Raw genomic sequence first — 26,930 nt, forward strand, 5'->3', positions numbered from 1 at the left:
GAATAAAAGAGAAAGGAAAATTTAAACACAGTACCTTTAAGCAACTTTGAAAGAGGACTGTCTGTGTCCGGTCCGTGGTGAAATCGAGAAAACAAGAGCAGAATCTCTGACCTCAGTCTACAGCAGAAAGATCTGTCTCCCAGGCCACCTCTTTTTATAAGGAAACGGGCCATAACCCAACTGTTCTGAGGACGGTCTCTGATACCGGAAGCAGTAGGTGCATCCTGGGAAAGTGGGCATGTCAAGCTGACATTTAAAGAAACAGATACATTGCATGAGTACAAGCATCCCCAGCTTGCCTAAATTTTAACTAATTGCCTAGTTACACACATATTTGGTGTTAACTAAATTGCAACAGTCCTCTTGATTGCTTATGCCTTAAGCACCTGCAATGTACTATCCACATAGAAGTACAAATTCAGCAAGTGTTAAGCAGATACATACAGGCGTAGGCTTACCTAAAACATTAAGAAATAGACAAATTTTATAAAGTAGCTAAGTACAATAACGAAAACTAAACTTTGTAAAAAGCATACATTAGCGTTTGTTAATGCACTAATTGCCAGTTATCTAATGGCTAAGACTTTATTTTCCAAAATCAAGGCAAATTTTGAACTTTTAAATATATATTAAGAAAAATTAATGAATAATAAATGCGCAGATAAGTTCATTACTATGAAGTAAGTTCACCCTTGTGTAACCACTCCCAGGTCATGAAGCCAAGCATTATCAAGACTCAGACCCTCCTGTGTCTCTCACAGTCGCTATCCTTATTTACACCACCTGTGCTGCCAACTGCTCCAGATAGCCTATCTTGAATGTTACAACAGTGATTGATTTTTCTGGCTTTTAAAAACAATGATGTTTTACCTATATTGTATTTTTCTGTCAACATTCTATCAATAAGAACTCCACATCCTCTAAGAGAAAGCTTCAAGAAGTTCATGGAGAATGGTTTTAAAAAATAGTGTAAATTCCAATAAAAATTTTAAGGCCACTCTTAATTTACACAGAAAATTTAAATCCGAATATTCTTTTTTAAAATCCCTTAAGCTAGCCAAATTATTATTTGGCTTTTTTTTCTTTTCTAAAATATAAATTAAAACTAAACATCTTCCACTCCATTCTCAGCATCTGATTAAGTATATATACTCCCATATGATGAACTGCTCAACTGTTTAAAAGTTTAATATTCTTCTACTTGGATGTATTACCTTCAGATTAAAGCTTTTATTTTTTAATTTAATGAATATGTATTAAGAGACTGTTGTGTTCACAGATCATCTCACAAAACATATTGAAGTATGTTAGTCATATTAAATTCTCCTAGAATGTTCTATATTCACAATGCTTTCTTTTAGAACATCTGAGTAAAGACAATGAGGAAGGGCACTGGTGTTTGCAAAAGACCTGCATTGAATCCATGTATTAAATTCAATTTTATTTATAGCCAATCTTCTTTTCTTTAGCTAGCATCTAGGAAAATAAATACAAATTTATTCAGCAAGTGATATGTATTATTATGTTCCTGCTGCATTTTAAGCTTCCTCACCTCATCCTCTAATCACTGCTGAACTGCCTCATAAATATTGAAAAGTTTAACTAGGCATTGTTTATTTATCTTATTTGATTCATTAAATTGCATCCTTTATAGTAAAATTACCTCTGGGCACAAAGCAACTAATATGAATACAGACTAATACCACTGACTTCTCTATCTCAGAGTACTGACTGTGAGTAGCCCACTTAATAAATACACATTGCACCAAGCTCTGGAGGTTAGAAAGATGGGCATTTATGAAAGACACAAGCAGGGCTTTGCCAACTGGAATAGATTCATCTTCCATGGGAAATGTGTTCCCATATATATGATTTTTCAACAGGACATGAGGATCTTATGTTGCATAAGAAAAGAGGAATGTAAAAGGTAATTTAAATTTCAGCAGGAAAAAAGTCATTGGGTTCCAAAATATATCTGAAGGTGAGAAATTAGCAAAGAATGTAGACTAGCAGTGAAACGTCTACTTCTAAAACTCAATTCACATTAGTTGAAATTTTCATATTTATCAATGGTGGTAAATTGAATGTATTCAAAGCCAGCTTTCCTTAATGTAACTTGAAGTATCTGCAACCATGAAAATAGACAATTCTCACTGCAATCATAGCGAATGCCATGGGACAAAATTATAGTATTTTCTGGGTTTTTCTGTCTTTTCATCTTTGTGCAGTGACCCAGCCTCAAAATCCCATTTTCTAGGTTCAAGCAAGAAATGAAATAGCCTCTGGCCCCCTTCTCCTTTATCTTTTCATGAAATCAATTGCAGTGACGGATATGAAACTAGGTGTCTCAGCTCAGATCTGGGGTAGCTTGTGTTATTTAAGGAATGTGAATGGAGGCTTACACTAAAGACCGATAGTCTGTCATCTACATATACAACATAGGCCTCATCTGGGAAACACAGTCCACAGCTGCATGCTTCCTCATTTAAATAAACCTTTGATTCCTTTTTAGAAATCCTGACAGTCAGGTAAGACTTCAGTGCCATCAGACAGTAGAAAACAACTTTGAAAGGACATACATGAGGAGGTGCTAAAGGAATTCCTTGCCCAGTAAAAGATTCGTTTATAGGAAGAACAGAAGAAAACTTTAAGCCTATGGTTCTACATCTCAGTAAAGTAGATAAGAGTTTTCCATAATTAAAGAGAGATTAAGGATATGAAGACAATGCAATGAAATCAAAACCACAATAACCGCAATAAAATATTTATCAGAAGTAACAAGATAGAAACTTGATTCTGCTAAATATTTAAACCAGTATTTCAGAACAAAGCTGAGAAAGAATGCCAGAATGTGAAGTGCATGAAGAGGGATGCTGCATTTTAATGTGAGCCACAAGATGACAGGTTGAAGGCGGAACAGTTTGTCCACAAACAACAGGTACATGAAAAGAAGAGTAGGTAGAACAAAAGCAAACACAAAAAACAAGGTGAACAAACTTTCAAAAACAAAACTACCAACAAAATCCCCATCTTCAATTACAGAAGGGGCTGGCATTATGGCAGAAGAAGTAAATTGCACCTTGTACTGCCAGCCTCCCATGTTGAGCGCTAACTTGAGTCCCAGTCGCTCCACTTCCAATGCAGCTCCCTGTTGACTGGGAAAGCAGTGGAAAATGGCCCAAGGTTTTGAAGTTCCTCACTCCTAGCTTTGACTTGGCCCATATCCAGCTATTGAGGACATTTGGAGAGTGCATGGTTTTCAGGAAATCTTATCAATTCCCTCTTTGTCTACCCTGTAACTAATCCTTGATGACAAGTCTACTGATTTTACCCTTTACATAATTCTTGACTCCATGTGTCTACTGTCCACTGCCATGATCGTAACCTAAGCTGTCATCATTTCTTATCTAGATTTCAACAGTGTTTCCTAACTGCTCTTTTTGACTCTACTCTGGCCCCTTTCCAATATATTCATCATATTGTAATCCTTTATCCCACTAGGATAAATTATTGAGCGCTGCATGTGCATCATAAAAAAAATTAATTAAATAGCTTAGAAAATGATCATCAGGGATCCTTATAAGTAATACCAATTATAATAACTTATAATGAAATAGGAAGAGTCACCAAGGAAGCCTTCTCCCCTCACTGCTCTCCAGGCAGCGCTCAGCATTCCTCTGCAAGCTAACTCGCTACGCCGCTCAGGCTCCAGTTCAGCTGTCTCTAGGAGGATTTTCCTAGCACAGTCTCCCCTCGGAGTCCTATCTCCAACAGCAGATCTCTGTCCAGACATAGCTTTACATACAGCTCTTCTCAATTACACAATTTTACATCTGTGTATGTGTTTTTTAATGGCTATCTAAATTATAAGATCAATGGCTAATATCCTAAGTACATCTAAGAGGGCAGGAGCTACATTTATTTATTTATTTATTTATCTACTTATTAACAGTATAAAATTTTATTTTATTAAGTTTGGGTGGTTAATGACTTTTTCTTATTATTTTGTATTATAACACAGTTTAATAGACCCTGGGGTTTCCCCTACCCCTAATTTCCCTCCCCTCCCAACTGATTTCTCCTCCATTTTTACAATAGGTGTCTTTTATGAACATTTACAAGTTCACCATGTTGTCACTGAAATATCTCCCAATAATGTAGGCATGGACAGTGTCAGAGAGTTCAACATCCAGCTGTTGGAACATTTTAGCCATCACTGGAGCCCATCCTTGTTCTGTATGCATAGAGACATACTGCTACGCTTATTTTGACTCAGCATTTTTGTTCAGCTTGCTTCTAGTGTAACTCTTGGTAAATACTACATATTCAGAAATATTTCTGAATGGGTAACCTTGAGGAACAGTGATTTTTATGCTTGCTGTTTTTTTATTCCTTATTTAGTAGAGGGCTAAGCTTGTGATTATAAAATGAACTGAAACCATGTCATTGTAATCATTAAGACAAAAAAAATAAGAAATGATATAGGGATGAAGGTTGAAATGTAGGCAGAAATCACTTGGTAGTGAATGAATATGAAGATATTTATGCCAACATTTTAATTAAAAAGGCAAAAGTCAAATGATGGCAAAAATGTTCCACAAGAGGATAATGGTTAAATAATATAGAAGTTGCATAAACTTAAATTTTTTGTATAAAAGTAAACTTCTACTAATTACAGTTTCCACAAAATTTTTAAAGTGCCCCATAGAATATAGGAATATGACAGAATGTCACCTTTTAAATGGAAACCCATTCATATGCATAATGTCAGATAGGATGTAAAATTATAGCTGCACTATTAGCATAAATATATTAAATATAAGCAAATGTACAGAAAATTATACCCAAGAAAGCAAACACTACATCCAGGATAAAAAAACAATGTGTGGGCAGAATCAAGATGGCGGAATAGGGTAAGGACATGTTTAAATGAAAGGAGAAACATTTAATCAGGATGAAGCAGAGAGGACATATTCAAGGAAATAGGAGAGGACAGAACAACAGCAGAGGGGGACCTAGAGACTGACAGACACAGGAAAGCAGCGGACACAACAGTGTGGTGTTACAGTGACTGATACTCCAGCAGCATCCAGCTAATGGCTATCTGAACTCCACCAGCAACCAGGTGGGAAGGGACTTTCACTGCGAGGTTGGGAGGTGAACCAAGACAAAGAACTGTCCATCCTGCTGGTCTGTTTGATTTGACCAGGAGCGGAGACATAGAGGCAGATAACAGATGGGCAGTGTGAGAACTGCGTGGATTTCACAGCCTAGTCAGCCCCCTAGAGCTGAATTGGGTGTCATTTTGCGTAAAGAGGCAAAGGCAAGGGAAAGGACTGAGCATAGGCTGAGCTGGGAGTGAACTCATTTCTGACTCAGTGAACTGCAGTGATGTGGCATTCTACAGGTTCCACCTACTACAGGTCTGGGTAGTCCTCAGACCTGATAACCAGCAGATCAGCAAATTCTAGTAGTGGTACTTCAGGCGCAATTTTGTACACTGTGGCAATAGCTTTAGGACTGCAGGGGGACAACAGTAAACTGCGTATGTGCTGATCTCACAAGGACTCGCTGAGAACAGCGAATTGCTGAGGTCCCACAGGAAAATAATACCGACTGTGGCATTGTATGGGTCAAAATAGCTCCGTGTGGCACCCAAACCTAACTAACGTCCAACAGGTTCCGACAAGATCACTGCCACCAACAACCTAACTATATAGGACACCTGATGTCTCTAATCCTGGAACCTGCTCCAACTGGAAGTGGGAGAAAGGTTGCAGAGACAACGGTGCAGCCTCAGCACGGTATCACAGGAGGAGGAGAGTGGTAAGCCAGGAGCTGTGGCTGTGGAGACCATGGTGGAAATCTAACATAAGAATCCAGACCTGGAACTCGCTAGAGGTTGTGGCACAAGTGGTTGCAAGCAAAAAGTTGTGTGCCAACTGCAATAAGTAAAATCGTATTGTAGACCTGTGGATAACACAGCTTAAAAATCTGCCCCAAAAAGAAGACTCTACTAACCAGAAGTACAATGACCAAGAGCAAAAGAAGACACAAAGGCACAATGAATATTACTGAAAATTCCCCTGCAAAGGAGCAAAACCCTATGCCAACCTCAGAGTTAACTAATGAAGACATTGAGAAAATGAAGCATACAGAATTCATAAACTTCATTTTAAAGCTTCTGATCAAAGTGAGAAACACATACAAGAGTCCAAAGAATTTAAGGAAGCAATAAAGCAAATCATGGCTGATATATCAGAAATTAAGAACATAGTAGAGCAAATTAAAAGTAAAGTGGAGAGTCTCCAAAATAGAATGAAGCAAGCAGATGAAAGAATCTCAGAATTGGAAGATATTTCCTGTCATCAGGAGGAAACAAACAAAAAGCTGGAAGCAGAGCTGGATTAGGCCAAAACAAGTATTCAAGAATTGAAAGACACTATTAAGAGGCCAAATATAAGAGTTATGGGAGTCCCAGAAGGTGCAGAAAGAGAAGATGAGTTTGCAAATGTATTTAATGAAATAATAAAGGAAAATTTCTCTAATCTAGAGAAAGAATTGGGAAATAACATCCAGGAAGGGCACAGAACTCCCAACAGGCTTGATCAAAAGCTATCTTCACCAAGACACATGATCATCAAGCTCTCTTCAACTGAACATAAGGAAAAGATCCTGAAATGTGCATGTGGAAAAAATTCAACTGACATATAAAGGAATGCCAATTAAACTCACAGGAGACCTCTCACAGGAAACTCTACAGGCAAGAAGAGAATGGAGTGACATATTCCAGATTCTAAAAGAAAAAAATTGTCGGCCTAGGATAACATCCAGCAAAGCTTTCTTTTGTCTTTGAAAATGAAATAAAATTCTTCCACAGTAAAGAAAAGTTAAAAGAATTTGCCTCTTCCAAACCTGCCCTACAAATGATACTTCAAGATGTTCTCTTGACAGAGAAGAGGAATAGCACCTGCCAAAACCAAAGGCAAATGGGAAGAACATCCCAGTAAAATGATAACAGAAGATTAAACCAATGAACAACCCATTCCTAAAATGGCAAGACCATCCATGTTAAATTCTGAATGTGAATGACTTAAGCTCAATCAAACATCATAGATTAGTAGACTGGATTAAAAAACAAAACAACATCTATTTATTGTCTAGAAGAGAAACACTTCACCAACAAAAATCTGTAGAAAGTATATTGCATGGATTCTGTTGTTTTCTGTTACTTTTATCTCTTCAAAATACTTTCTTCTGATTAAATCCTTCAATGACTCATAGATCATACAGCAACATCATTTTCTTCAAGAAGGTTCTTGATTTTCATCTCTTCAGCTACACGTTAGGCATTTTGTAGCATGTTATTTAACTTCATGGTGTTGTTAATTTCTTTTTTCTCCTGGATGTTGAGTTTTTTTTCTGGCTTTTCATTTAAGGGGATGTATAGTAGCTGTGTAATGGAGACTGTCATATCTAGTAACATGTCATTTAACTTCATGGCATTGTAAATTTCTATTTTTCTTTCTGCTGTTGATTGTTGTATTATGATTTTTCATTTAAGGGGATGTACAGTGGCAGTGAAATGGAGACTAACATCCAGATGTGAGGATACAATGTAGTATGCATCTCTACTTCCAAACAAAGATGGACTTGCAATGAAACTGTTCATTATATCTTGACAATAGGATTCTGGACTCTGCCATTGTCCATGCCCACAATGATGGACATATGACTGCGTATGAAGAACTATATTTTAGTAATTATATAGAGGAACTAGGTCGGGGGGAGGGAATTGGGGAGGGGATAAGAGAAATGCCAGAAGCCGATGGAACTGTATCACAAAATGATAATAATAAAATATTTTTTAAAAGTGTGTGGTCAGGGGCCCGGCGCGATGGCACAAGTGGTTAAGGTCCTCACCTAGCACGCCTGGGATCCCATATGGGCGCCGGTTCTAATCCCGGTGGCCTCGCTTCCCATCCAGCTCCCTGCTTGTGGCCTGGGAAAGCAGTCAAGGACGGCCCAAAGCTTTCGAGGACGACACCCGTGTGTGGGAGACCCGGAAGAGGCTCCTGGCTTCGGATTGGCATAGCATTGGCCGTTGCACTCACTTGGGGAGTGAATCATCGGATGGAAGATCTTCCTCTCTGTCTCTCCTCTCTGTATATCCGCCTTTCCAATGAAAAAATAATAAAAATAAATCTTTTTTTAAAAAAAGTGTGTGGTCTATGCATGTACATTTCAATATTTATACATTAGTATTTTTACTTCATCACTAATAATTTCACTTATCAAATCGATGGGCTGATAAAAGCTGCATCTGAGTAAAGAAACTGAATGAAAATATAGTTTCACACACACATGAACACATTAAAAACTTAAATAATGAATGATCCTTTCACTGGGAATTTTTAATACTTTCCATCTTGCATTTTTGGCAATACTTTATGGGGCTGCAATTGTGGAACAGTTCAGCTCCTGCTTGAATTAGTGGCATTGCATCCCCCGAGTCCTGGCTGCTCCACTTCTGATGCATGCTCCTGGTAACATGCTAGGGAAGGTATTCGATAATGATTCAATAGCTTGGGCCCATGTCTCCAACATCAGAGACCAGGATGGAGTTTCCGGCTCCAGGATTCAGTGCGGCTCAGTCCAGGCAGTTGTGTCATTTGAGGAATGAATCAGAAAAAGGAAGATCTCATTGTACTTCCCTGTGTTTCTGCCTATCAAATGATGAATAAATAAATATTTTCCTTATGTGCTAAAAATGGGAAAAAGATATCTATTTTCCTCAAAGTAATTATTCCTGTTTCAGCTGTTGCATTTAGAACTTGCTCTATTTCCTCAAAATCTGCTACTCATGAAATATTTTGTCTTTTATTTGGCATGTTCAGGTTTTGTGGTGCTTAATCATAACATCAAACATGCAATATTTACAAGTCCAGAATTTGTATAGAAATATGTATTTCTTTAAAGTCTGTACTTTGTTTAATGTAGTCACACACAGCCCCCCTCAAAATATATGCCTAAATATATTTAAAATAATGTAGCTAGTTAAGGATAATTGAAACTGAACAGGAAATCATATACATCATTGGAAAGGAAAGATACACATTTGTTCATCCAACAACTTCCAAGCCAATTTTGTAGCTTGAAAGTAACAGTTTTTCAGCTAAAAATATGTTCAGAGACCAAGCAACATGAACCACTTCTTGGAATGGACAATAATGGGCCCAGAATTAGATAAAAGAAGATTCCATCTTTAAAAAGCAGATTTCTGCAGTTCATTAACCCAGCTGTTTGCTCATTGAATTCATGGGGAGACACAACTGATCAGCAGGGTAACCACTTAAAAAATAAAAATTGGTCGTTCATGGGGATGTATCCGGCAGGATTCTGTTATGAAGAAATGGTCTACCTAGTTTAGGCAAGGAGTAGTTTATGACAGGTTTTAGATGGCTTATAAAATCACTGAAAAGTTAATTTAGCAGGCTGCTGAGTATTCTTTCAAGAATGATTTTCAAAGTCAAGATATAGGACTAAGTTACAAGCTTGAGACCACCAACTCCCAAAGCACACAGCACTGCCATGGTTAGAAAGTTAACATAGTAACTTGGGATCAGTCAGAAAGCATCACCATCTACAGCCCTCTGTTGTTGTCAATTTCAGAATCCCACCAATCCCACTCTAAGTTGTACCTTCGAAATAGCTGCCTGTCACCCTTCTTGACCTCCATCCAGCTAGTGGCTATGCAATGTGATGTATATTAATGCCACTGCAAAAGAAGGAAAAAAAGAATTACTCCAATTTTTGTGCTCCCAGCAGAAAAGCTAAAGCGCAAAGGTTCAGCCTTCATCCTACTTCTACTTTCAAATCTTACATATTTTCATGTGACTAGTTGAATCTAAATGGCTTCTAGAACCCTAACTACAAAGCAAGTTAAGAAAGATGAACATTAACTTGCTATATTCTTCAGTATAAAATGGTACACTTGGTTGTGAAATAGATGCTGAACACCAACGTATTCAGTCTGTATGTAAGGTCCCTTCACTATTCAACAACTCCTGGAACACAACAATTGGTAACATTTGTTAGCTTTTCTCCAAGACACCAGACACAGCAAGTGAGCCACAGCAGAGGCCTTTATTCCAGCCCAGGAGGTTGTGTGGGGCAAGAAGAATGTAAAAGTAGAGCAGGGAGACAGAGAGAACAAATAGAGAGAGAGAGAGAGCAGAAGAAAGAGAGAAAGAGAGAGGAGCAGAGACAGAGAGCACAAGGAGAAAGAGAGGGAGAGAGGAGGAGGAGAGCAAAAGAGGCAGGGAACAAAAGGAAGAGGCATTGTTACAGCCTTGGAGTGGGTTAGAGTTAGGGATTGGCAGATGCAGCTGTAAATAGACACTGGGAGAACAGCCTCAGGGGATGAGTGGAGTACACAGTTCAAAGCTTTAGGTCACTAAGCTTAATTAGGCAAGTGGGCCTTAATGGGGGGGTGGGGTTGAGAACTGGGATATTTACGGTAGTGTTGGGTAACCAGGTATTCAAGGGGACTGAGACATAGAGGATTTAAGGCAGTACTGGGTATGCAGGCATTCAAGGCATACAAAGTGGTACTGAGTCCAGGATGGGGGGGGGGAGTTTCAGTCTTGGGGTCACTCTTTGAGTCAGTTCTTACAATATCAGTGTTCCAGACTAACATCATGCATATAGTTCTTGTATAGTTGAAAATGCAATCACTCCATAATAGACAGAGCCAAAGTCCCATCCATCAACATGTCCTTCTCAGGGCAACTACATTATAAACTTGCTTACCCATAGCATATTCTGTATAAAATATCACCAGAAAGGAGAAGGCTAAATAGCAATAATGTATTGTAAAACAAGAAAGAGAATAGAATTTAATTTCCAAAAGCTGCGATTGCAATTTATAATGTCCTTCCTTTCTCCTGTTCCTTTTGCCTGCAGCTACCTGCTAGGCTATTTGTAATGCTTCATGGTAATTCCATTGTTCATCCCTGAGGTCAGACCTGACAATGCTTTCTGTAACCATCTATGTAATGATAATCCTAGAGAGACTCCAGAACAGGTGCAAGTTTCAAGCAAGCTTTGCAGTGCCCACATTGTAGAGCAGCAACCTTGGTCGAAGAAAATCTGAAATAGGTGGTGTCTGGCTTTGGGTTTATTTAAAGGAAAGCAGAATGGGTACGATTAAAAAGCAAGGAAAGGCATTAAACGTACTTCAAATTTTAACCACCAGGACCCAGATGGAGTACAGGTGCCTTGTTCCAACTTGATCCAAGCCCTGGCCCTTCCAGCCCTTTGGGGAATGAATTAGCAAATGGTAGATCTCCTTCTCTCGCATCAACCCTACCTTTATATCATGCCTCCTTTCGAACAAATAAATGTTTAAAAAGAGGAAGATGTTGCTTTTCCCTCTCCCTCTATGCTGACAATGTTATTTTTTTACATGTAAACTGCCGCCCCCCCCCAAGTATCTAGGGTATTCTATCTTCTCCATTAAATGGATACAATTTTCTGTAAAGCCCCAAAGAAAAAAATGTTGTTCTTGTCCCTTTCTCATATAATTCAAACTTTCACAATTTTGAATGATTAATAGTTCTGATAACCTGTGAGAGAAAAGCAATGTGTTCAATTTCTTCGAATGATTGTACCGTAGTAGCAGCATGCTCTTTCAGGACGGCCCCTTTTGTTACCTCAGCGAGTACCTCAAGTTCACACAGACGCAAATCAGGCAGTGATTAGGGCTGCAATATTTAGCCCCATCCATCATTTAGGCCTCACCTGTTATTTAAATGTTACAGTGGGTAAGTTTTTTTCCAGGATTGGTCCAGCACCATCAGGAAAAAGTTCAAGCAGTCACAAGTACCAAGGAAACTTCAAAATTAATGTGTCATGTGATACCTTATTGACAGGTCGGTTACTGGAAAGACATGGAACAAGAAGATGCGGCCGAAACTGTCAAAACCAGGGGGAATGAGTCATTTGTCATCCTGACAGGATTAGAAGGAAACACGTTATATCACTTCACAGTGAGGGCTTACAATGGAGCTGGATATGGGCCACCCAGCAGCGAAGTGAGTGCAACCACCAAGAAATCCCGTAAGTCATCTGGGTTTTTTGTTTGTTTCAGACAAAGAGAAACATCTTTTAACATTTCTGAAAACCAAATGGGAGGTACATAATAAGCAAAGTCAAAGGGGAGTTTGATTCCTAGTCTTGCTTCACTGCTTCGATCTGAATTCCAAAACCAACTTAGAAAATTTTACATTCACAGTAGATAAAGGTTATCTCCCCATGAAACAAGGCTAAGCGGTTTTGACACAGAAGGGAGATAAAAGGATTCAGAGTTCAAAAGCTCAGTAGAGTAGCTGTTAAAATGACACTCCTGCAGCAAAACTCTCCTTATCTGACTCCAGCTGGAAAGAAGCCTGTGGTGTCGGCCAACCACTAAACTTGGAAAGGATTGAAATGCTAGCAAGGGTTTAAATGAAGAAATGTTTTTAAGAATCATTGATTGTCATTTCACTTTCAATTTTTTATCTTGCAGCTCCCAGTCAAGCACCTAGCAACCTCAGGTGGGAGCAGCAAGGTTCCCAGGTTGCCCTGGGCTGGGAACCTGTCAGACCATTAGCCAATGAATCTGAAGTCCTTGGTTATAAGGTTAGTGTCTCTTCACTCTCTTGCATAGATACTTATTTCCAACTACTTATTATGGGATTAGATCAGAAGGTATAAAAAATAAAAGAGTATTCTATCTCAGTCACTTGCTACCTAGATTTGAGAGCGAGGTTTCCTACAGGTGGGGAGGCCAAGATAGTCACTTTGATTTCAACCTCAAGGCATAGGAAAAGAAAGAATAACAAAAGCATCAACCATCTGAATGTGGTGTGAGGGATGGCTCAAAGAGGCAAGACGCCAGGCAGAGACTGGCTGACATATTCTCCCAGCACCGAGATGGCAGATGGCAAAAACTGGATGACTATACTTGAATGATTTTCTGTCACCAAAGAGACAGACGAAGAAAAACAATGCTAAGGCCAGAACACTGGAAAATGTCTGTGAATAGGACGAACACGAGACGTCTCACACACAGTCATCCTGCTATATGACAGAAAATCTGAAAATATGAAAACATTTATACTGCTCTCGAAAAAAATGTTGTCTTTCCAGTTATATATATATATATATGTGGGCCGTGTATTGAATTGGTTTAATTTCAAATTCTTGTTCCATCAGATCCAATTTCTATTTCCTTACACTCTGTGCAGAATCATTAGTTGGATGTTATTTGTATTTATAGAATTTTATAATATTTCAATAATATTTAGACTAAAATCATCATTAGAGTGAATTTTCAACTCTCAGAGATGATAACACAGTGTTTTAGTAAAGTGCTAACATTCTGAGGCTGAAAAATGAAGATTTTATAAGAGGAATATATTTTTAAAAAATAATTCCTATTAATATTTTCAAGCAGAAACTATAGAATTACTGTAATTAGTATGGGTCTCAGACATTTTAACCGATGAACACAAACTCAAATCTTCCCTTAATCCTTAGGGATTTTAAATTTGATCCTTTAGAGGAAAGGAAGTGAACCATTTTCTGTACCTTTCCTTTGGGTCTCCCCTTGCCACAGTCTTCTCCAAATACCGTGTCCCCAAAGTATTCCCTCTAAGATCAATACACCCTGCAATGATGAGCAACATTAATAGACCATTCACAAATAGCACAAAACCATCAGGACCCTAGCTAGCCAACTCACACTGACAGATGGAGTGCAAGAAAGATGAAACATAAAAATCATATGGCCAACTGGAAGAATTATGAGGTTTTAGGCCTCACCCCCAGGTAAGAACAGAGAAATACCAAGTGGTAGGATCATATATGGGCACTGGTTTGTGTCCGCATTGCTTCACTTTCCATTCAGCTCTTTGCTTATGGCCTGGGAAAGAAGTAAAGGATGTGCCAAAGCCTTTGGACCCTGCACCGTGGAAGACCCAGAAGAACCCCTAGCTCCTGGATTCTGGATTCAGATCAGCTCAGCTCCAGCCGCTGCAACTATTCGGGTAGTGAACCAGAGGATAGAAGATCTTTCTCTCTGTTTCTCCTTGTCTCCATAAATATGACCTGCCTTTCTAATAATAACACAAAAACTTGATGTTGGACAGAGGGTTCTCCAGTTATGCTTCTACTCTTTGTGCACATAGAGCTCTCTATCTTCATCATCACTCTTAGAAATTTATATGTGACTGTCTCCCCTGTTAATCCAAAGAAGAAAAAGGACTGTTTCTTATCTCTTTGTCCTCAACATTACTAGAATTTTTTAGTAAACTAATTAATTTTGACCCAGTTAGAAATATCTCACACAATCACAGACTTGTGTATATAATCTCATTTGCTTATTTCCAGCATGGTTTTCAACTTGTTGTGTTGTGTTTACGGAAGATGACCGGCATCTGAGTCAGGCAAAGTTTTTCCATAGTATAATTAAAAACTAATTGTATAATTTTCAGTCACTTGTTTACCATTTCCAGGTTTCATGTCCTTAATTTCAAAACTGACAAAAAAAAAAAAGAGAGAGAGAGAGAGAATGGCAATACTACTACTACCTACCATCTACCATTATTTTAAGGGTAGAATTAATTTGTGTAAAAGCACTTCACATATATCATATAAAAAAATCTACTATTTTCCTTACTGCTAGTAGAAGATAGTCCCTGGTGAGGGAAAATCGTAAAATATGTTAACAAAACCAACTGATCTTTAAAAGTTGCCTGCTATCTCCCTCTACTGGAAACAGCATAAATCACCTTGGAATATCTTCTCGCTACACAGTCACTTTCTCCAGCTTAGTGTGTAACCTGTGACAAGGAAGCACACAATGCAAGAGAATGTTTCTCCCTTTTGTTTCCTCAAAGAGTAGCATTTCATTGTATCCCTGAGATTGGATAAACTAATCCATAAGAAATGAGTCTTTGGGGACATAAGCGCCTTGCTTCAACTCATGCCTGTTCCACTTTCAATCCATTTCCCTGCTAATATGCCCAAGGTTTTGGGTCCCTTTCACTCATGTGGGAGACCCAGATGAAGCTCCTGACTAGTACTTTGGCCTTGTTGAGTCTTGCCCATTGTGACCATCTGGAGAGTGTGCTCACAGATGGAAGCACTCACTCAATCTCTCTCTCTCTCTCATGCTTTCAATAGCTAATCCTTCAAAAATGAGAAAGAGCCTCCTGATTACAACTGGAGTGAAACCTCAAGTCTTTCTCTTTTTCAAGTCAACCCTTCTAGAAATTCCGATAGACAGAATAATCCTAAGTGAGAAAACTTCTGACAGGAAGGATCACCTGATGTATAGGACACCAGGGATGAATGCAGAGTCTAGATTATCATGGGAAGGTCTAGTTTTCTCAGGACCGATAACAGCTCATGAAAGCTTCTCTTGACCTAGGCACAATGATGCAGGAATGCAACAACCGACTAGGAAGAGTTGTAATCCAGGAAACATCAGGTTGGGGTCCCCTCTCATGAGCATGACTCACGTGCAGGGATCTGAATATGAGAGTTGAGACATTGGGGCAGCTACAGGGAGGTGCACACATACGCAGGAGTGTGAGCTGGGCAGGATACTCAGAAGCAACAAAATGTCTCTTTGATGCCTACTGCATTCCAAAGTCCTACTACCAGCTCCAGAATACCACCACCTTTTCTTGACACAATAGTTTGGGTTGTCACAAAGACTAACAAAAGTAGGAGCACACAGACTACTCATTTACCCCTTTAAGAGGCTCAACCTTATAAAATTAAATTGCCTGTTAAATTATTGGAAAATTTGAGATAGAAGATTTGCTACTATTAGTGGAAGAAAGACTTTCTATAATTGATTGGAAAATAAAAAAGAGGGCTTCCTTTATTTTCATTCATTGTCAATTATTTTTTTTACAGCTAAGGGATCATTAGAAACATTGTGCTATGTCAGTTTAAGGATGACAAGTTAGAGTCAAAGAATGTTGTAAAAGAAATTCAGGGACTTTTGTAATCTACCTTTTGATGCAGTCCAACAGGTTTTCATTCAGAAAAGTGAGATTGTAAAATAACTGAAAAATGATAAATATTGAAGAACCTACAGTTGGCAAATACATTAGACCCATATGGAATCCACTAAACTCTTCCTCATTCAAAAAAGACCAGAAAAAAACACATAAGATAATCAGCAGATTTTGACATTTGATCAATCCATTTTTAGAAGTTTAATTTATTTATGAAATTCAGAGAGAGAGAGAAAGTGAGGAGAATCTTCCATCTGCTGGTTCATTTGGCAAATGGTGGCCACAGCCAGGGCTGAGCCAGGTGAAATCAGCAAAGCTCATCCAGTTCTCCCACATGGGTCACAAGAATCCTTGGGTCACCTTCTCAGGCCATTGGACTAGACTGGAAGTGGACCAGCCATGACTCAGACAGGCCCCTGTGCGGGATGCCAGTGTCTCAGGTGGCAGCTTCTTCCACTGCCCCACAATATCAGTCCTAACCATTCTGTTTGTTTAATGAATTTGTGCTTTGCAACAGAATACCTGAGAGCCCTCACTTACAGAGAAGAAAACCGTATTTTCACAGTTCTGGACTTTGAGAAATCCACAGCAGTGTGGTGCTTCCTGCAGGGGAATGCTGTCTTCACCTATTAGAAGCAGAAAGGGCAAAAAGCCAAACCCTGCATGCAACCTCTTTTGTAAGGGCTTTACTCCAAGCCCTTAGAGGAGAAGCCCTCAGGACCTAATCACCAGTTAAATGTGACATGCGAATTTTGGAAGAAACACATGCAAAAAGCAGAAGCACACATTTTACTTCCTTAAGAGATCAAAGTGCCAGCAAAAGGGTGTCCAAACCCAGAATGTAGTAGAAAAGGCATGCAATTGAGCCATGTATGGTATATTAGACATTACAATTTAATCACTTCAGTTAAACATTATGCACTACTTGTTGACAGTGTAGCTCACTGATTGGTTTTCCAGACTAAGATCTTGGATTTTGTGGAATTTTAAGAATTCAAGATTTAACAGTAATAACATCAACACAATAAACCCCCCATTAACAAGAGGAATTGAAGCAGTGAAGAGCAGAGAAATGTTGGGGTAAGACCATAGGCAACCCTTGTTGTGGTATCATAAACTATTCACCTGGCAAAAGACTATTGATTTGAGAAGTAGTTAAATCAAATTTGATAACATATTTAGCATATCTATGGCCTCCTTAAATTAATTAGCACGTGACACTTCATTCTATTTACACTTCCCAATTCTAAAACAAATGCATACTTTCATATATTATTTATAAGTGCTTGCAAAATTGGAACAAAAACACCAGATAAAACCTCCCTGATTCGACATATTTTTCCTAAATAAATACTAGTAACTGAAGAAACTTTATTTTTATAACTCCCCTACCTTATGTCCAGGTTGCATCTAGAGTCCTTAATATTTTGGCACATAATATAAATCTAGCCATAACAATTTGGTTAAAAAATTTTTAATAACAAAATTGTGAACTATAATGTATTTTACTATAATCCTTAATGGGCTTGAAAATGTTCTTTTTTATATGCCATAAAAAATTTTTAATCAGAATTAAAATGTGCAACAACCATTTTATCCCTATTTTATTTTTCTTTTACACTTATTGCTGAGTGAAAGGGAAAATCTGAGACAAGGAATAATACCCAGGAACTGTCTTCACTTGCTCAATGTCCCCATCCCGGCTAAAAGAAATTCATATGTGCTCAGAAGACACAAATTATCCATGAGTTCAGCACAAAACCTTAAGATGTAAACCAAGAAAAAAATTATATTTTCTCATGTACCTCTGGAAACCAGCTTCCCATGGGCTTCACTATCCTTGCAGATAATACATCTCTTCCTCATCTCTTCTACTTTCTACTTGTTTATGCAGCTAAAGGAAAGTGGGAAGAAAAGTTGGCTCAAAATTTACTTGTTATATTATGTGTCAATGCAAACAACTGATTTCATCTATTTATGCAACTGGTATACCAAGTAAAGCCTTCCAGACTCCAAAATACATATGTGCTTGAGGAGGCCATGTGATTCATTCCCTGTAGAATTTTACAGCTCACCTCTGTATTTCTCTAATTTCCAACAGAGCTTTTGGTCAACCGCCACTTCACACTCTATAATTTCCTATATTTCATTCCAACATGAGACAACCTCCTCCTTGTGTTTCTACAAATTAATAACATCCTTATATGGCAGTTTAAGTTAGTGATGGCAGAGCTAACAAGGTTCATGATGCCAGCTACATTATAGTAAGCTTGAGTTTTTTCATAACAAAACATTTTAAATAAAAGCTCAGAATAGCAAACATGTATATGAAGTGGACTTTATGAAAGTGTTAGCAGCAACAGTAAAATGGAAATGCCTCATAAACAAATATCTGAAATTTCCCAAGAGAAAGTCTTTTCTTAAAGGTCCTACAGCAAATGTCTTCTCTGGCATTTGTGGCATTTGTGTCTCCCCGCTTCTCTTCTAGCTCCTCTTTGTCTTGTCACTTAGCTTACCTACTTACTCATGCATAACACTACATTTTCCTGGATGCATTGGTAAAAGTCACATTTAATTTCAAACTGATTTTTCTACCATTAACTGACTTTTCCCCCCCTTTTTACCTTTTGTTCCTAAATCTCAAATGATCCACAATTTTTTCTTCAGTTCTGGATTTTACAGGAACATTAGATATGCATAGCTGACTGCATTCTTTCTCACAAGAAGTGTAATTTATTGAATCATAATAACAATGTCCTCTACAACAGTCACTACCCTGCCTATCCCCACCAATTTACATGCTTTCTCATTCCCCTACATTTGTTTTATAATTATCTCTTTTGGATGATCAGAATTCTAATTCATTACAGTGCTACTGTTAAAATAAGAGGCATACATTGGGATCATTTTGTCATTTTTAAGCCCAAAGACTGCCTCCAGGAAGATGTTCTGCTGCAGGTATCCACCACGAGGTAGTCCCAATTCCTGAAACCTAATTCCTCAATCCAGGCTTTGCTGAGACACCAAATATATTTCCCCTTGTGGTACATTTTACACTTCATTTAATTAGCTACCCATCAAGTTTTAGATTATAGGTGCCATAAAGAAGATTCTTTGTTCATGAATCCCCAGTCTATGGAATGTATCTGGCCTATATGAGATGTTCAACAATCTTTAATAAATGTATTATTTTATGTTTACACTGAAGCTATGGGGTCCTTTCCAAAAAGAGACTGACTCAGAGCAACACTGATACATAGGATATATGTGAAGTAACTTCCCTCCCAAGACCTCAAAATAAATTTAAAACTGTGAAATAAAGTGATACAGAGAGCACTGACTACCAGAATACAGAGGAGAGAATCAAGCACACAGATTTTAATACATGACCATTGTTTTTTCTGAGTTTTTGTCTAGTGCATGTTAGTTCAAGCTTCAACACTTCCTCTGTTAGAAAAAAATATTTTTTCTTTTGCTTCATAAGCCATTTCATTTTTTATGATGCAATTTAAATATAGCTCCACTGACAATGAACAACGATGGTAACAGAACAAATAACTTTCTCTGATTAAGCATATCACTTAGCAAGTTCTGTGATAGGCATTTTGCATGCATCCTTTCATTTCATTCTCTTAACAATGAAATAGGTGTTATTATCTCCACCGTATAGTGGAATGCATTGAGGTTTAGAAAGGTTATAATTTGCCCAGCCAGGAAGGTACAGGAGATAGTTTTTCTTATTGTTCTGCTTTGTAGGAAATTGTTTTGAATCCAGATATGTATGGCTGAAGTCATTGCTCTTCCCATTATGCAAAGTAATCTTAATACCAGTAATTACAAAAAAAACCTACAAAAACATTGATACTGAATAAAAATGTATCTGAACACATCTCAATGGCTGCTACTTGATATTATACATACAAAAATAGCTCTGGTCATCGAATTATATACCTTTGAATGAAATTTTCCTAAACACTCACATGATGTTATCTAAACCAATAATCTCTGTAACTCTGGTTGTCTCCTGCGGGATCACAGCATAGTTCCTATGCCCTGATTGATTGTAGTTCTGGACCTCAGTTTGTCATTAATACTTGGTTAGTTTGGATACTCTGAACAGATATCAACAAAGACTCAGCTTTGAGTACAAAGGATCTAAATGTCTGTTCAGCACAATGCAAACCACTGCAAAAACAGAAATTTCAAGCTAATAAAACATTACTTTTCACCATTTCGTGAATTAAGAATATCTTTTTGAAATGTTCAAAAATTTTCTTTTCACTCCTTTCAAACGATTTGGTGAGCTTTCAAAACTCCCTTATGATATGATTTATTTCAAGAACCAAGCAAAAGGCTTTTCATGATCTTCCTTTTCAGTCTCCTCTAGATTCATTTCTTACTATTCCCATATGCTTTCTTTACAACTCATGGCATACCGTCATGGTTTCTAAATTAAAAGATGTACTTTTTTTTAACTCTTCTGTTATTCTTTTCCTCTACTTTTCTTCAAATTCCTTTCCTCTACTAATTCCTTCCCTCTGCTAATCTCCGAACCCTTAAGCTCAGGTGTAACTTCCTTTGAAATGCCCTGTCTCAACCCTCAAAATTGAACTCTCTCTTCTCCTTATAAGCACTAACAAGACAGTTCACAACACCAAATACATCTGTTCACTAAGCAATAAGTTCTTTTTTTATAGAAAAGAATGTGATCCAAGGCAGCTAGTTGAAAACACTTGTGTGTAACTGAGCATAAAATGTTTAACCCTTTGCTGTTACTCTCAGGTATTCTATAGGGAAGAGGGACACGCCATCAGTGAAGTTATTGAAACACAGAAACCTCAAGCAGTAGTGCCACTGCCTGATGCTGGTGTCTATATCATCCAAGTCCGTGCGTACAGTGAAGGCGGGGATGGAACGGCCAGTGCCCAGATCAGGGTGCCATCATACTCAGGTAAGCCTCAGCACAACAGGTTTCCTTTGAAGACAACACACACTAGTAACACTGTCAGCTCTGAGATCTTGAGGGACTTTTTCTTCCGATCGACTTCCGTATCATCCTCTGATAACTAATATGAACCATAGTAATCTCAAAATTTCACAATTTCTACAAATCTAGTAAGAAGTAAATGTTTTCTTTAAAATATCTTTCTATGGTAAGTTTCCTTCTCTATGCTGTTCTTAAGTAACATCTTGCTTTCTAATTTGTTTTAGAAATAATCCTTTAAATTGATTTTGCACAAGCTGGACATACCTATTTCTTTTACTACCCAGAATGTCTCTTTTGCTATAGAGAATTTGAAGGAATTTTTTAAAAATAAGACTTGATCATATTTATTGGTTTCTAAAGAAATAATAAGCTTCAGCAAATATATATCATAATTACAATCAATATTATTATATAATTATTATCTCTATTAATACTTGCTAGTCTTTACTAAGCCCTTACTTCATGCCAGGCATGTCTACAAGTGCTCTATACACTTTTTGGCTTAAGAATATTAACAATTGTATGAGATAGGTAGCCTTTCTTTTGTTTTACAGAGAAAAATTCAACTTGTTCAGGATCAAACTATCATTAAGTGCTAATACAAGGTTTCAAGCCAAAAGCATGTTTTCAAAGTCCTCTGTCTTTACTACCAGCTTCATTATTATACTAACAAGGCAAAACAACACAGGGAGAGAGACTTCCACTAATTTGGAAGGAAAAAAATATCATTCTTCAGTCATAAAAGGAAGCTGAAGATTTGTGCAGATATGCAAAAAATCTGTCAGGCAAGTTTCATTAAAATACTGCATTAAAATCAATGTACATTTAATTAAAGGATGATCACTAATATTGTTTGTTGTTGTTGTGCTGTTGCTGAGCAACCATTCCTAACCAGAATTATCAAACTAGAAGGTAGTTACCAATGAAGTCTTGTAAGACTCCGCATATGGCGCTGTCTTATTTTACACACTTACCAACTTGGAGTCTGGCCAGAACTATTACCTAAGATATTTATGCCATAAAATGAGATAGAAAGCAAACATACCCTACAGAAAAAAATACAGTCCGCTGGAAATTGGACAACACATTATTGACATGATGTCCTATAAATTCTGAATTCATCCAAAAGTATGAGGTAATAGACATTACTGTTGCAACTGAAAGAGAATGTGAATAATCTTTGTAAGTTAGATGATATTATAGCAGCATTAATCTCTGATTTTTAATAACAAACCTGTGAGTACATAAGAAAATATTTTTTTAAAGTAACTACAGTTAAAAGCGTTTAAGGGGGAAAAGTGAATGATGTCTCAAACTTCATTTCTAATGAGTGAAGGAAAATGTATGTACTTTTGAAAAATAATACAGCAGAACGACAAAATGTCAATATTCCTGGCATTATACAAGATGTTGTTCATATATTATTTTATCCTTGTAGCAATTTTCGAGTCATGAATGTTAGTATTTTCTGACTCTGATTTCTTTCAGATTGTAACACAATTAGAACTTGTAGTACCCATAAATAAATTCAACCTTATCTTAGAAATACTTAAAAACAAGGATTCTCCCTTTTCCTTATAATTTCTGTTTAAATAAGTCAGCATCTACTTTTATGCTACAGTTAGTAATATTTGCCCCCCACAACTCATTTCATGAGCTTCAAAAAGTCAAATCTCAAAGTGTTGTCTGCATTAGGCCTATGGAACTGGAGCAATTCTTACCATAGTCCAGAAATCAAACTCCCTAAATGTGAATGCCTTGTCTAAAAAAAAAGAGTTAATTTTATACCTTGGGGCTAGATCTTCCCTCCATGATTTATTTTCTATTTCATTTTTATATTCCAAATAATATATTTTAGCTTTGTAAATTCCATTGAGAATTTGAGATATGAACTCTACTTAGCATGATCAAAGCGAGATGTTTTAGTAAAGGGGTCATGTAATTTGTTTTAACAGAAAGAATGTTCCACATTATTTATTCAGCATATACACTCTACTCATGAAAGCCTTTGTCATTTGCCTGTCTTACAGCTCACTGGTGATCAAGTGCTTCACAATAACCCCATTTTGTATATATTGAAATATGTGAAACATACTCCAATATGTGGGTTAGTAGGTTTCATTAATGCACTGGCAGTAAAAATTTTCAAAAGAAGAATATTTGCTGCTTTTTGTATATGAGGTGGTTTATGCAATACTCAATTCTTTGACTCTTATGTAAGAGTCAAATATTTGGAAAATAAATTTAAAACCTCTCTGCAATGGAAATCATCCTCATTATGGTAATCCATTCTAACTGGCCATATAGGATAAACGAACACATAATGATCACAAATGTTGAGTAGCTGATTTTGTTGTTGGTTTCGACTAAATCCAACTATTATTTTAAAAGAGAGAATTGGTAAGACCATATATATATCTATCATTCGCTAGCCCAGTTCTGCAATCTTTCTAAGAAATAGTGTCCTCATTTACAAGAGAGAAATAATTGAAGCATGACCACATAAAAATGCAATGTGGAACAAATAAGACAATGTCAATAAACGTTTTACTAGAACATCTACTGAGATCATGTGTTTCCAAAGACTTCTATCTCAAAGGACCATTCCCCAAGTCAGTACCTAAAAGTCACAGTTTGTAATTGTATAGACCTATGATTATTACATCATGCTGCTCCACCTGGATCAGTCTGCTTAATCCAACCATTATTGTAGTATATTGACTACATACACTATATACACTTGGTCTCAAGAAAAAGTTGTTTTCCTGGCTGAATATGATAAAAAAAAAATGCCATTTGCTAAAAGAGAATCCTCTTCAAAGGAGGCAATCAAGGACCCACTCCTCTGAGTTTCCAAATTAATCATAAGAAAAGCAAGGAAGTGGCAAGCTGCCTTTCACCAGATCGAAGTACTCATATCCATACTTTTGTGTTTCCAGTTTTATCATGAGAAATCAAGGAGATGGTGTCCAGGCTTCCAATTTATCCAGAGAATAGAAAATTACCAACCACACCCCTCTGATGGTTCTAAATGGGTTAGATAAGATGATTGACTCCAGCCTTTTGATGAGTTTTGTTCTGCTGGTTGCTTTATTTTTTTTCCCCAAAAGTGTATGTAAAACATTCCATTTCCAACCTCTCCTCCCACCCCACCCTTCACCCCCCCACACACACCACAAAATGCTGAGACAGGTTTCTGACATAGCAGATCTTGCTTTTGATATTAAAAAAAAGAGAAAATCGAATCAAAGTAATCTAATTGGAAATTGATTACATTATGTCTTCATGCTGTTAAAAAAAAAAAAAAAACTAACCTTAGAGGCAAACAGAAAAGCAGGATTTATTGAAAGACTAAGGTATGGTAAACAGGATTTAAGTGCATACAATCTCAAAAGAGAAAACTGCCCCACCTAGGTTGGAGTCATCCTTTTCCCAGGATAAGGAGTAGACCTCTAGACAGGGCCTGACTGAAAATTTCAAAGCAGGACTTGTGTTGAAGGCTCAGAATGTGTGGTTATCTCCAAGCATGTGTCCTGGCATCATCTGGTGCCTACTAGAAATTGAGATTTAACTGCACGGTGAAGCGTGTGTGCACCAAGTTTTCAGGCATGTGGAACTGGCACAGAAAATGAAGCCATGGGGGGGATGTACATGGTTGGAGTGCTTGCAGTCCTTAAGTGTTCTGTATCCCTCACTAACTCATTTTGTGCCCCACTTCACACCCCCTCTTCAAAGTTTCCATCACTTAATCTTTGTGGGAGGTTGAGAGAGAAAGCATTGTCTTCTGTACTTGATGAATTCTCTGCCAAGCCAGGGAACAGAAATCCCTCACTAACGGAGCCAGAGAGGGTGTTTCAGGAGCCAGCCATCTGATACTAATCAGTGCCAATCGCCAGGATCGCTGCCTGATGATCATTGTAGTCTGAAGCAACTGAACTCTAGAAAAGGTAATTCCAACTAGAATGAGTGTACTTTACTGCTTCCCAAATGGTGGAAGCTCAGGGACTTCCCTCATCAAAATCCTGGAGCTATTTGGTTTAATTAGTTTTGCTAAATATTTTTACTCTATTTTCTGAACTAAGCACTATAAAATTTACTTTTTGTACCTAGAATCTGTACAATTATCCATTCGTGCATCATGGGTAAAACTTACACAAAAGGGCTGCTGCAGGGCAGTGTTTTAAAGTTGTTATCTGAAGTGCCAGCAGCCCATATGGGCACCAGTTAGAGTCTGGCCTGCCCCGCCTCTGATCCAGTTCCCTTCTGGCATTCCAGGGAAAGCAGCAAAGGACGTCCCATGTGTTTGGACCCCTGCACCCATCTGGGAGACACAGAAGAAGCTCTTGGTTCTTGGTTTCAGCCCAGCTCTGTCCATTGCAGTCTTTTGGGGCAGTGGAGCCACAGACAATCTGTCTCTCCTTTTCTCTGCAACTCTAACTTTCAAATAAATGTATTAATCTAATAAAAAAACAAACAGAACACTGATTCTCCTGGTGACATGTATCCTACATGTAGCATAGCCATTTAGACATAGTATTTCATATATATTGCCTGCCTCTCACATAATTGGGTAACGTCAGACAATGTTCTATTTTATTAGTATAAAGAACTGTCCCTTCAGGAACATTACCAATGTCATTTTCATCTGCCTTATAAATTATATAGAACTCTTGCCCAGTCCAAGCAAAAATCAAAATAACATTCCTCCACTTGATGCTATTGTTATTATTTTTTTTTTATTACAGGTGGGAAAATAACAAGTGCTCAGTCTACTCTGCACACTCTCTCCACGTTGTCATCTGTAACATCACTCTTGGCATTGATGATTCCTTCAAACTCCTGGTGAAAACTGCTGAGTTAATTTGCTTTTCTTTGCTTTAGCTTAATAACAGCAGTGAATAGAGCGTAGTGTAGATGGAGACTCAGGATCCTGAGATGAGCTTTAACACTTGGGACTACATGTGGTGCACTTAAAGGAGACTTGAAAATATACTGATCCATCAGGTTTCTCTTGGGTTTTTGTAAATTGAGAGGACAGCTCTTGGCCCACTAAAAATATGCAGATTGTATGTAATGAATTTTTGTAAGTAAAAGCAATTTCTGTCAAATGTATTCTTTACTTTTTTAATATGTTGGAATTTCATTTTATAACTAATGATTCTGAGTGTGTACCATCCATTTGTTAAGTATGCATTCTCTAGCAGAAGTTTCAGAAACAGATATGAAACAGAGAATGGAAAACTTGTTTAAGACTCTAAGTCTAGTATTTCTCATTTCCCCTTCAATCCATTATTCCAACTGTCATATCTGCAGGAGACATGGAAAAATCTTCAGCTTTATGGTTCACTACAGGATAATTACAGAAAATGTCCCCCAAAATGTTGTGTTACTAAATAGTGAAATAGCAAAATTTGTCACTATGTTATTCCATATTCACCCCTAGAACCAGTTATTAGGGTAGGGATAAGCCTTTTATATTAGTGGAAAGTAAATACAGAGTGAGCCCACATGAATTTAAGTGCAATTGTTTTTCATCAACTAGTATGTTAACTAGCAGAAAATACCACAAATGTTTATTTTTAATAATGAAATAGTTTTGAATCACAAAACAATTTCACTAAAAAAAATGCAGATACTGAAATATCCCCATGGACATTAATTTTAAAAATTCAATAACTATGGGAGAGAACTTTCCTATTTCTCTACTGACTGTTAAAACAGAGTTGAACTCAGTCCAAGTTTTTCTTCCAATTGGAAAGAGATTTAAGTATATGAAAATTTGTTAGGTAAATAATTAAGAACACATATAGTCTAAGGATTCAAATTGATCAAGCATAATATAGTAATTTTGCTAATTAAAAAAAACAGTT

General features: G+C 37.4%; 1 protein-coding gene across 2 annotated transcripts in view; it reads left to right on the top strand.

Moving 5' to 3' along the window:
* Positions 1–26,416, top strand: part of CNTN5 (contactin 5) — a 1,028,052-nt gene extending 1,001,636 nt beyond the window's left edge. For both annotated transcript variants that reach the window (XM_040976845.1, XM_040976846.1), the window contains 4 exons: positions 11,934–12,120; positions 12,569–12,681; positions 20,856–21,024; positions 25,806–26,416. In XM_040976845.1, the coding sequence (XP_040832779.1) occupies positions 11,934–12,120; positions 12,569–12,681; positions 20,856–21,024; positions 25,806–25,906 (570 nt within the window). In that variant the 3' untranslated portion in view covers positions 25,907–26,416. The remainder of the gene's footprint in view (positions 1–11,933; positions 12,121–12,568; positions 12,682–20,855; positions 21,025–25,805) is intronic.
* The last annotated feature ends 514 nt before the right edge of the window (positions 26,417–26,930 follow it).

Source organism: Ochotona curzoniae, unplaced genomic scaffold (genome assembly GCF_017591425.1).
Source record: "Ochotona curzoniae isolate NIBS_2020 unplaced genomic scaffold, NIBS_Ocur_1.0 contig_2723, whole genome shotgun sequence".
Classification (NCBI taxonomy): domain Eukaryota; kingdom Metazoa; phylum Chordata; class Mammalia; order Lagomorpha; family Ochotonidae; genus Ochotona; species Ochotona curzoniae.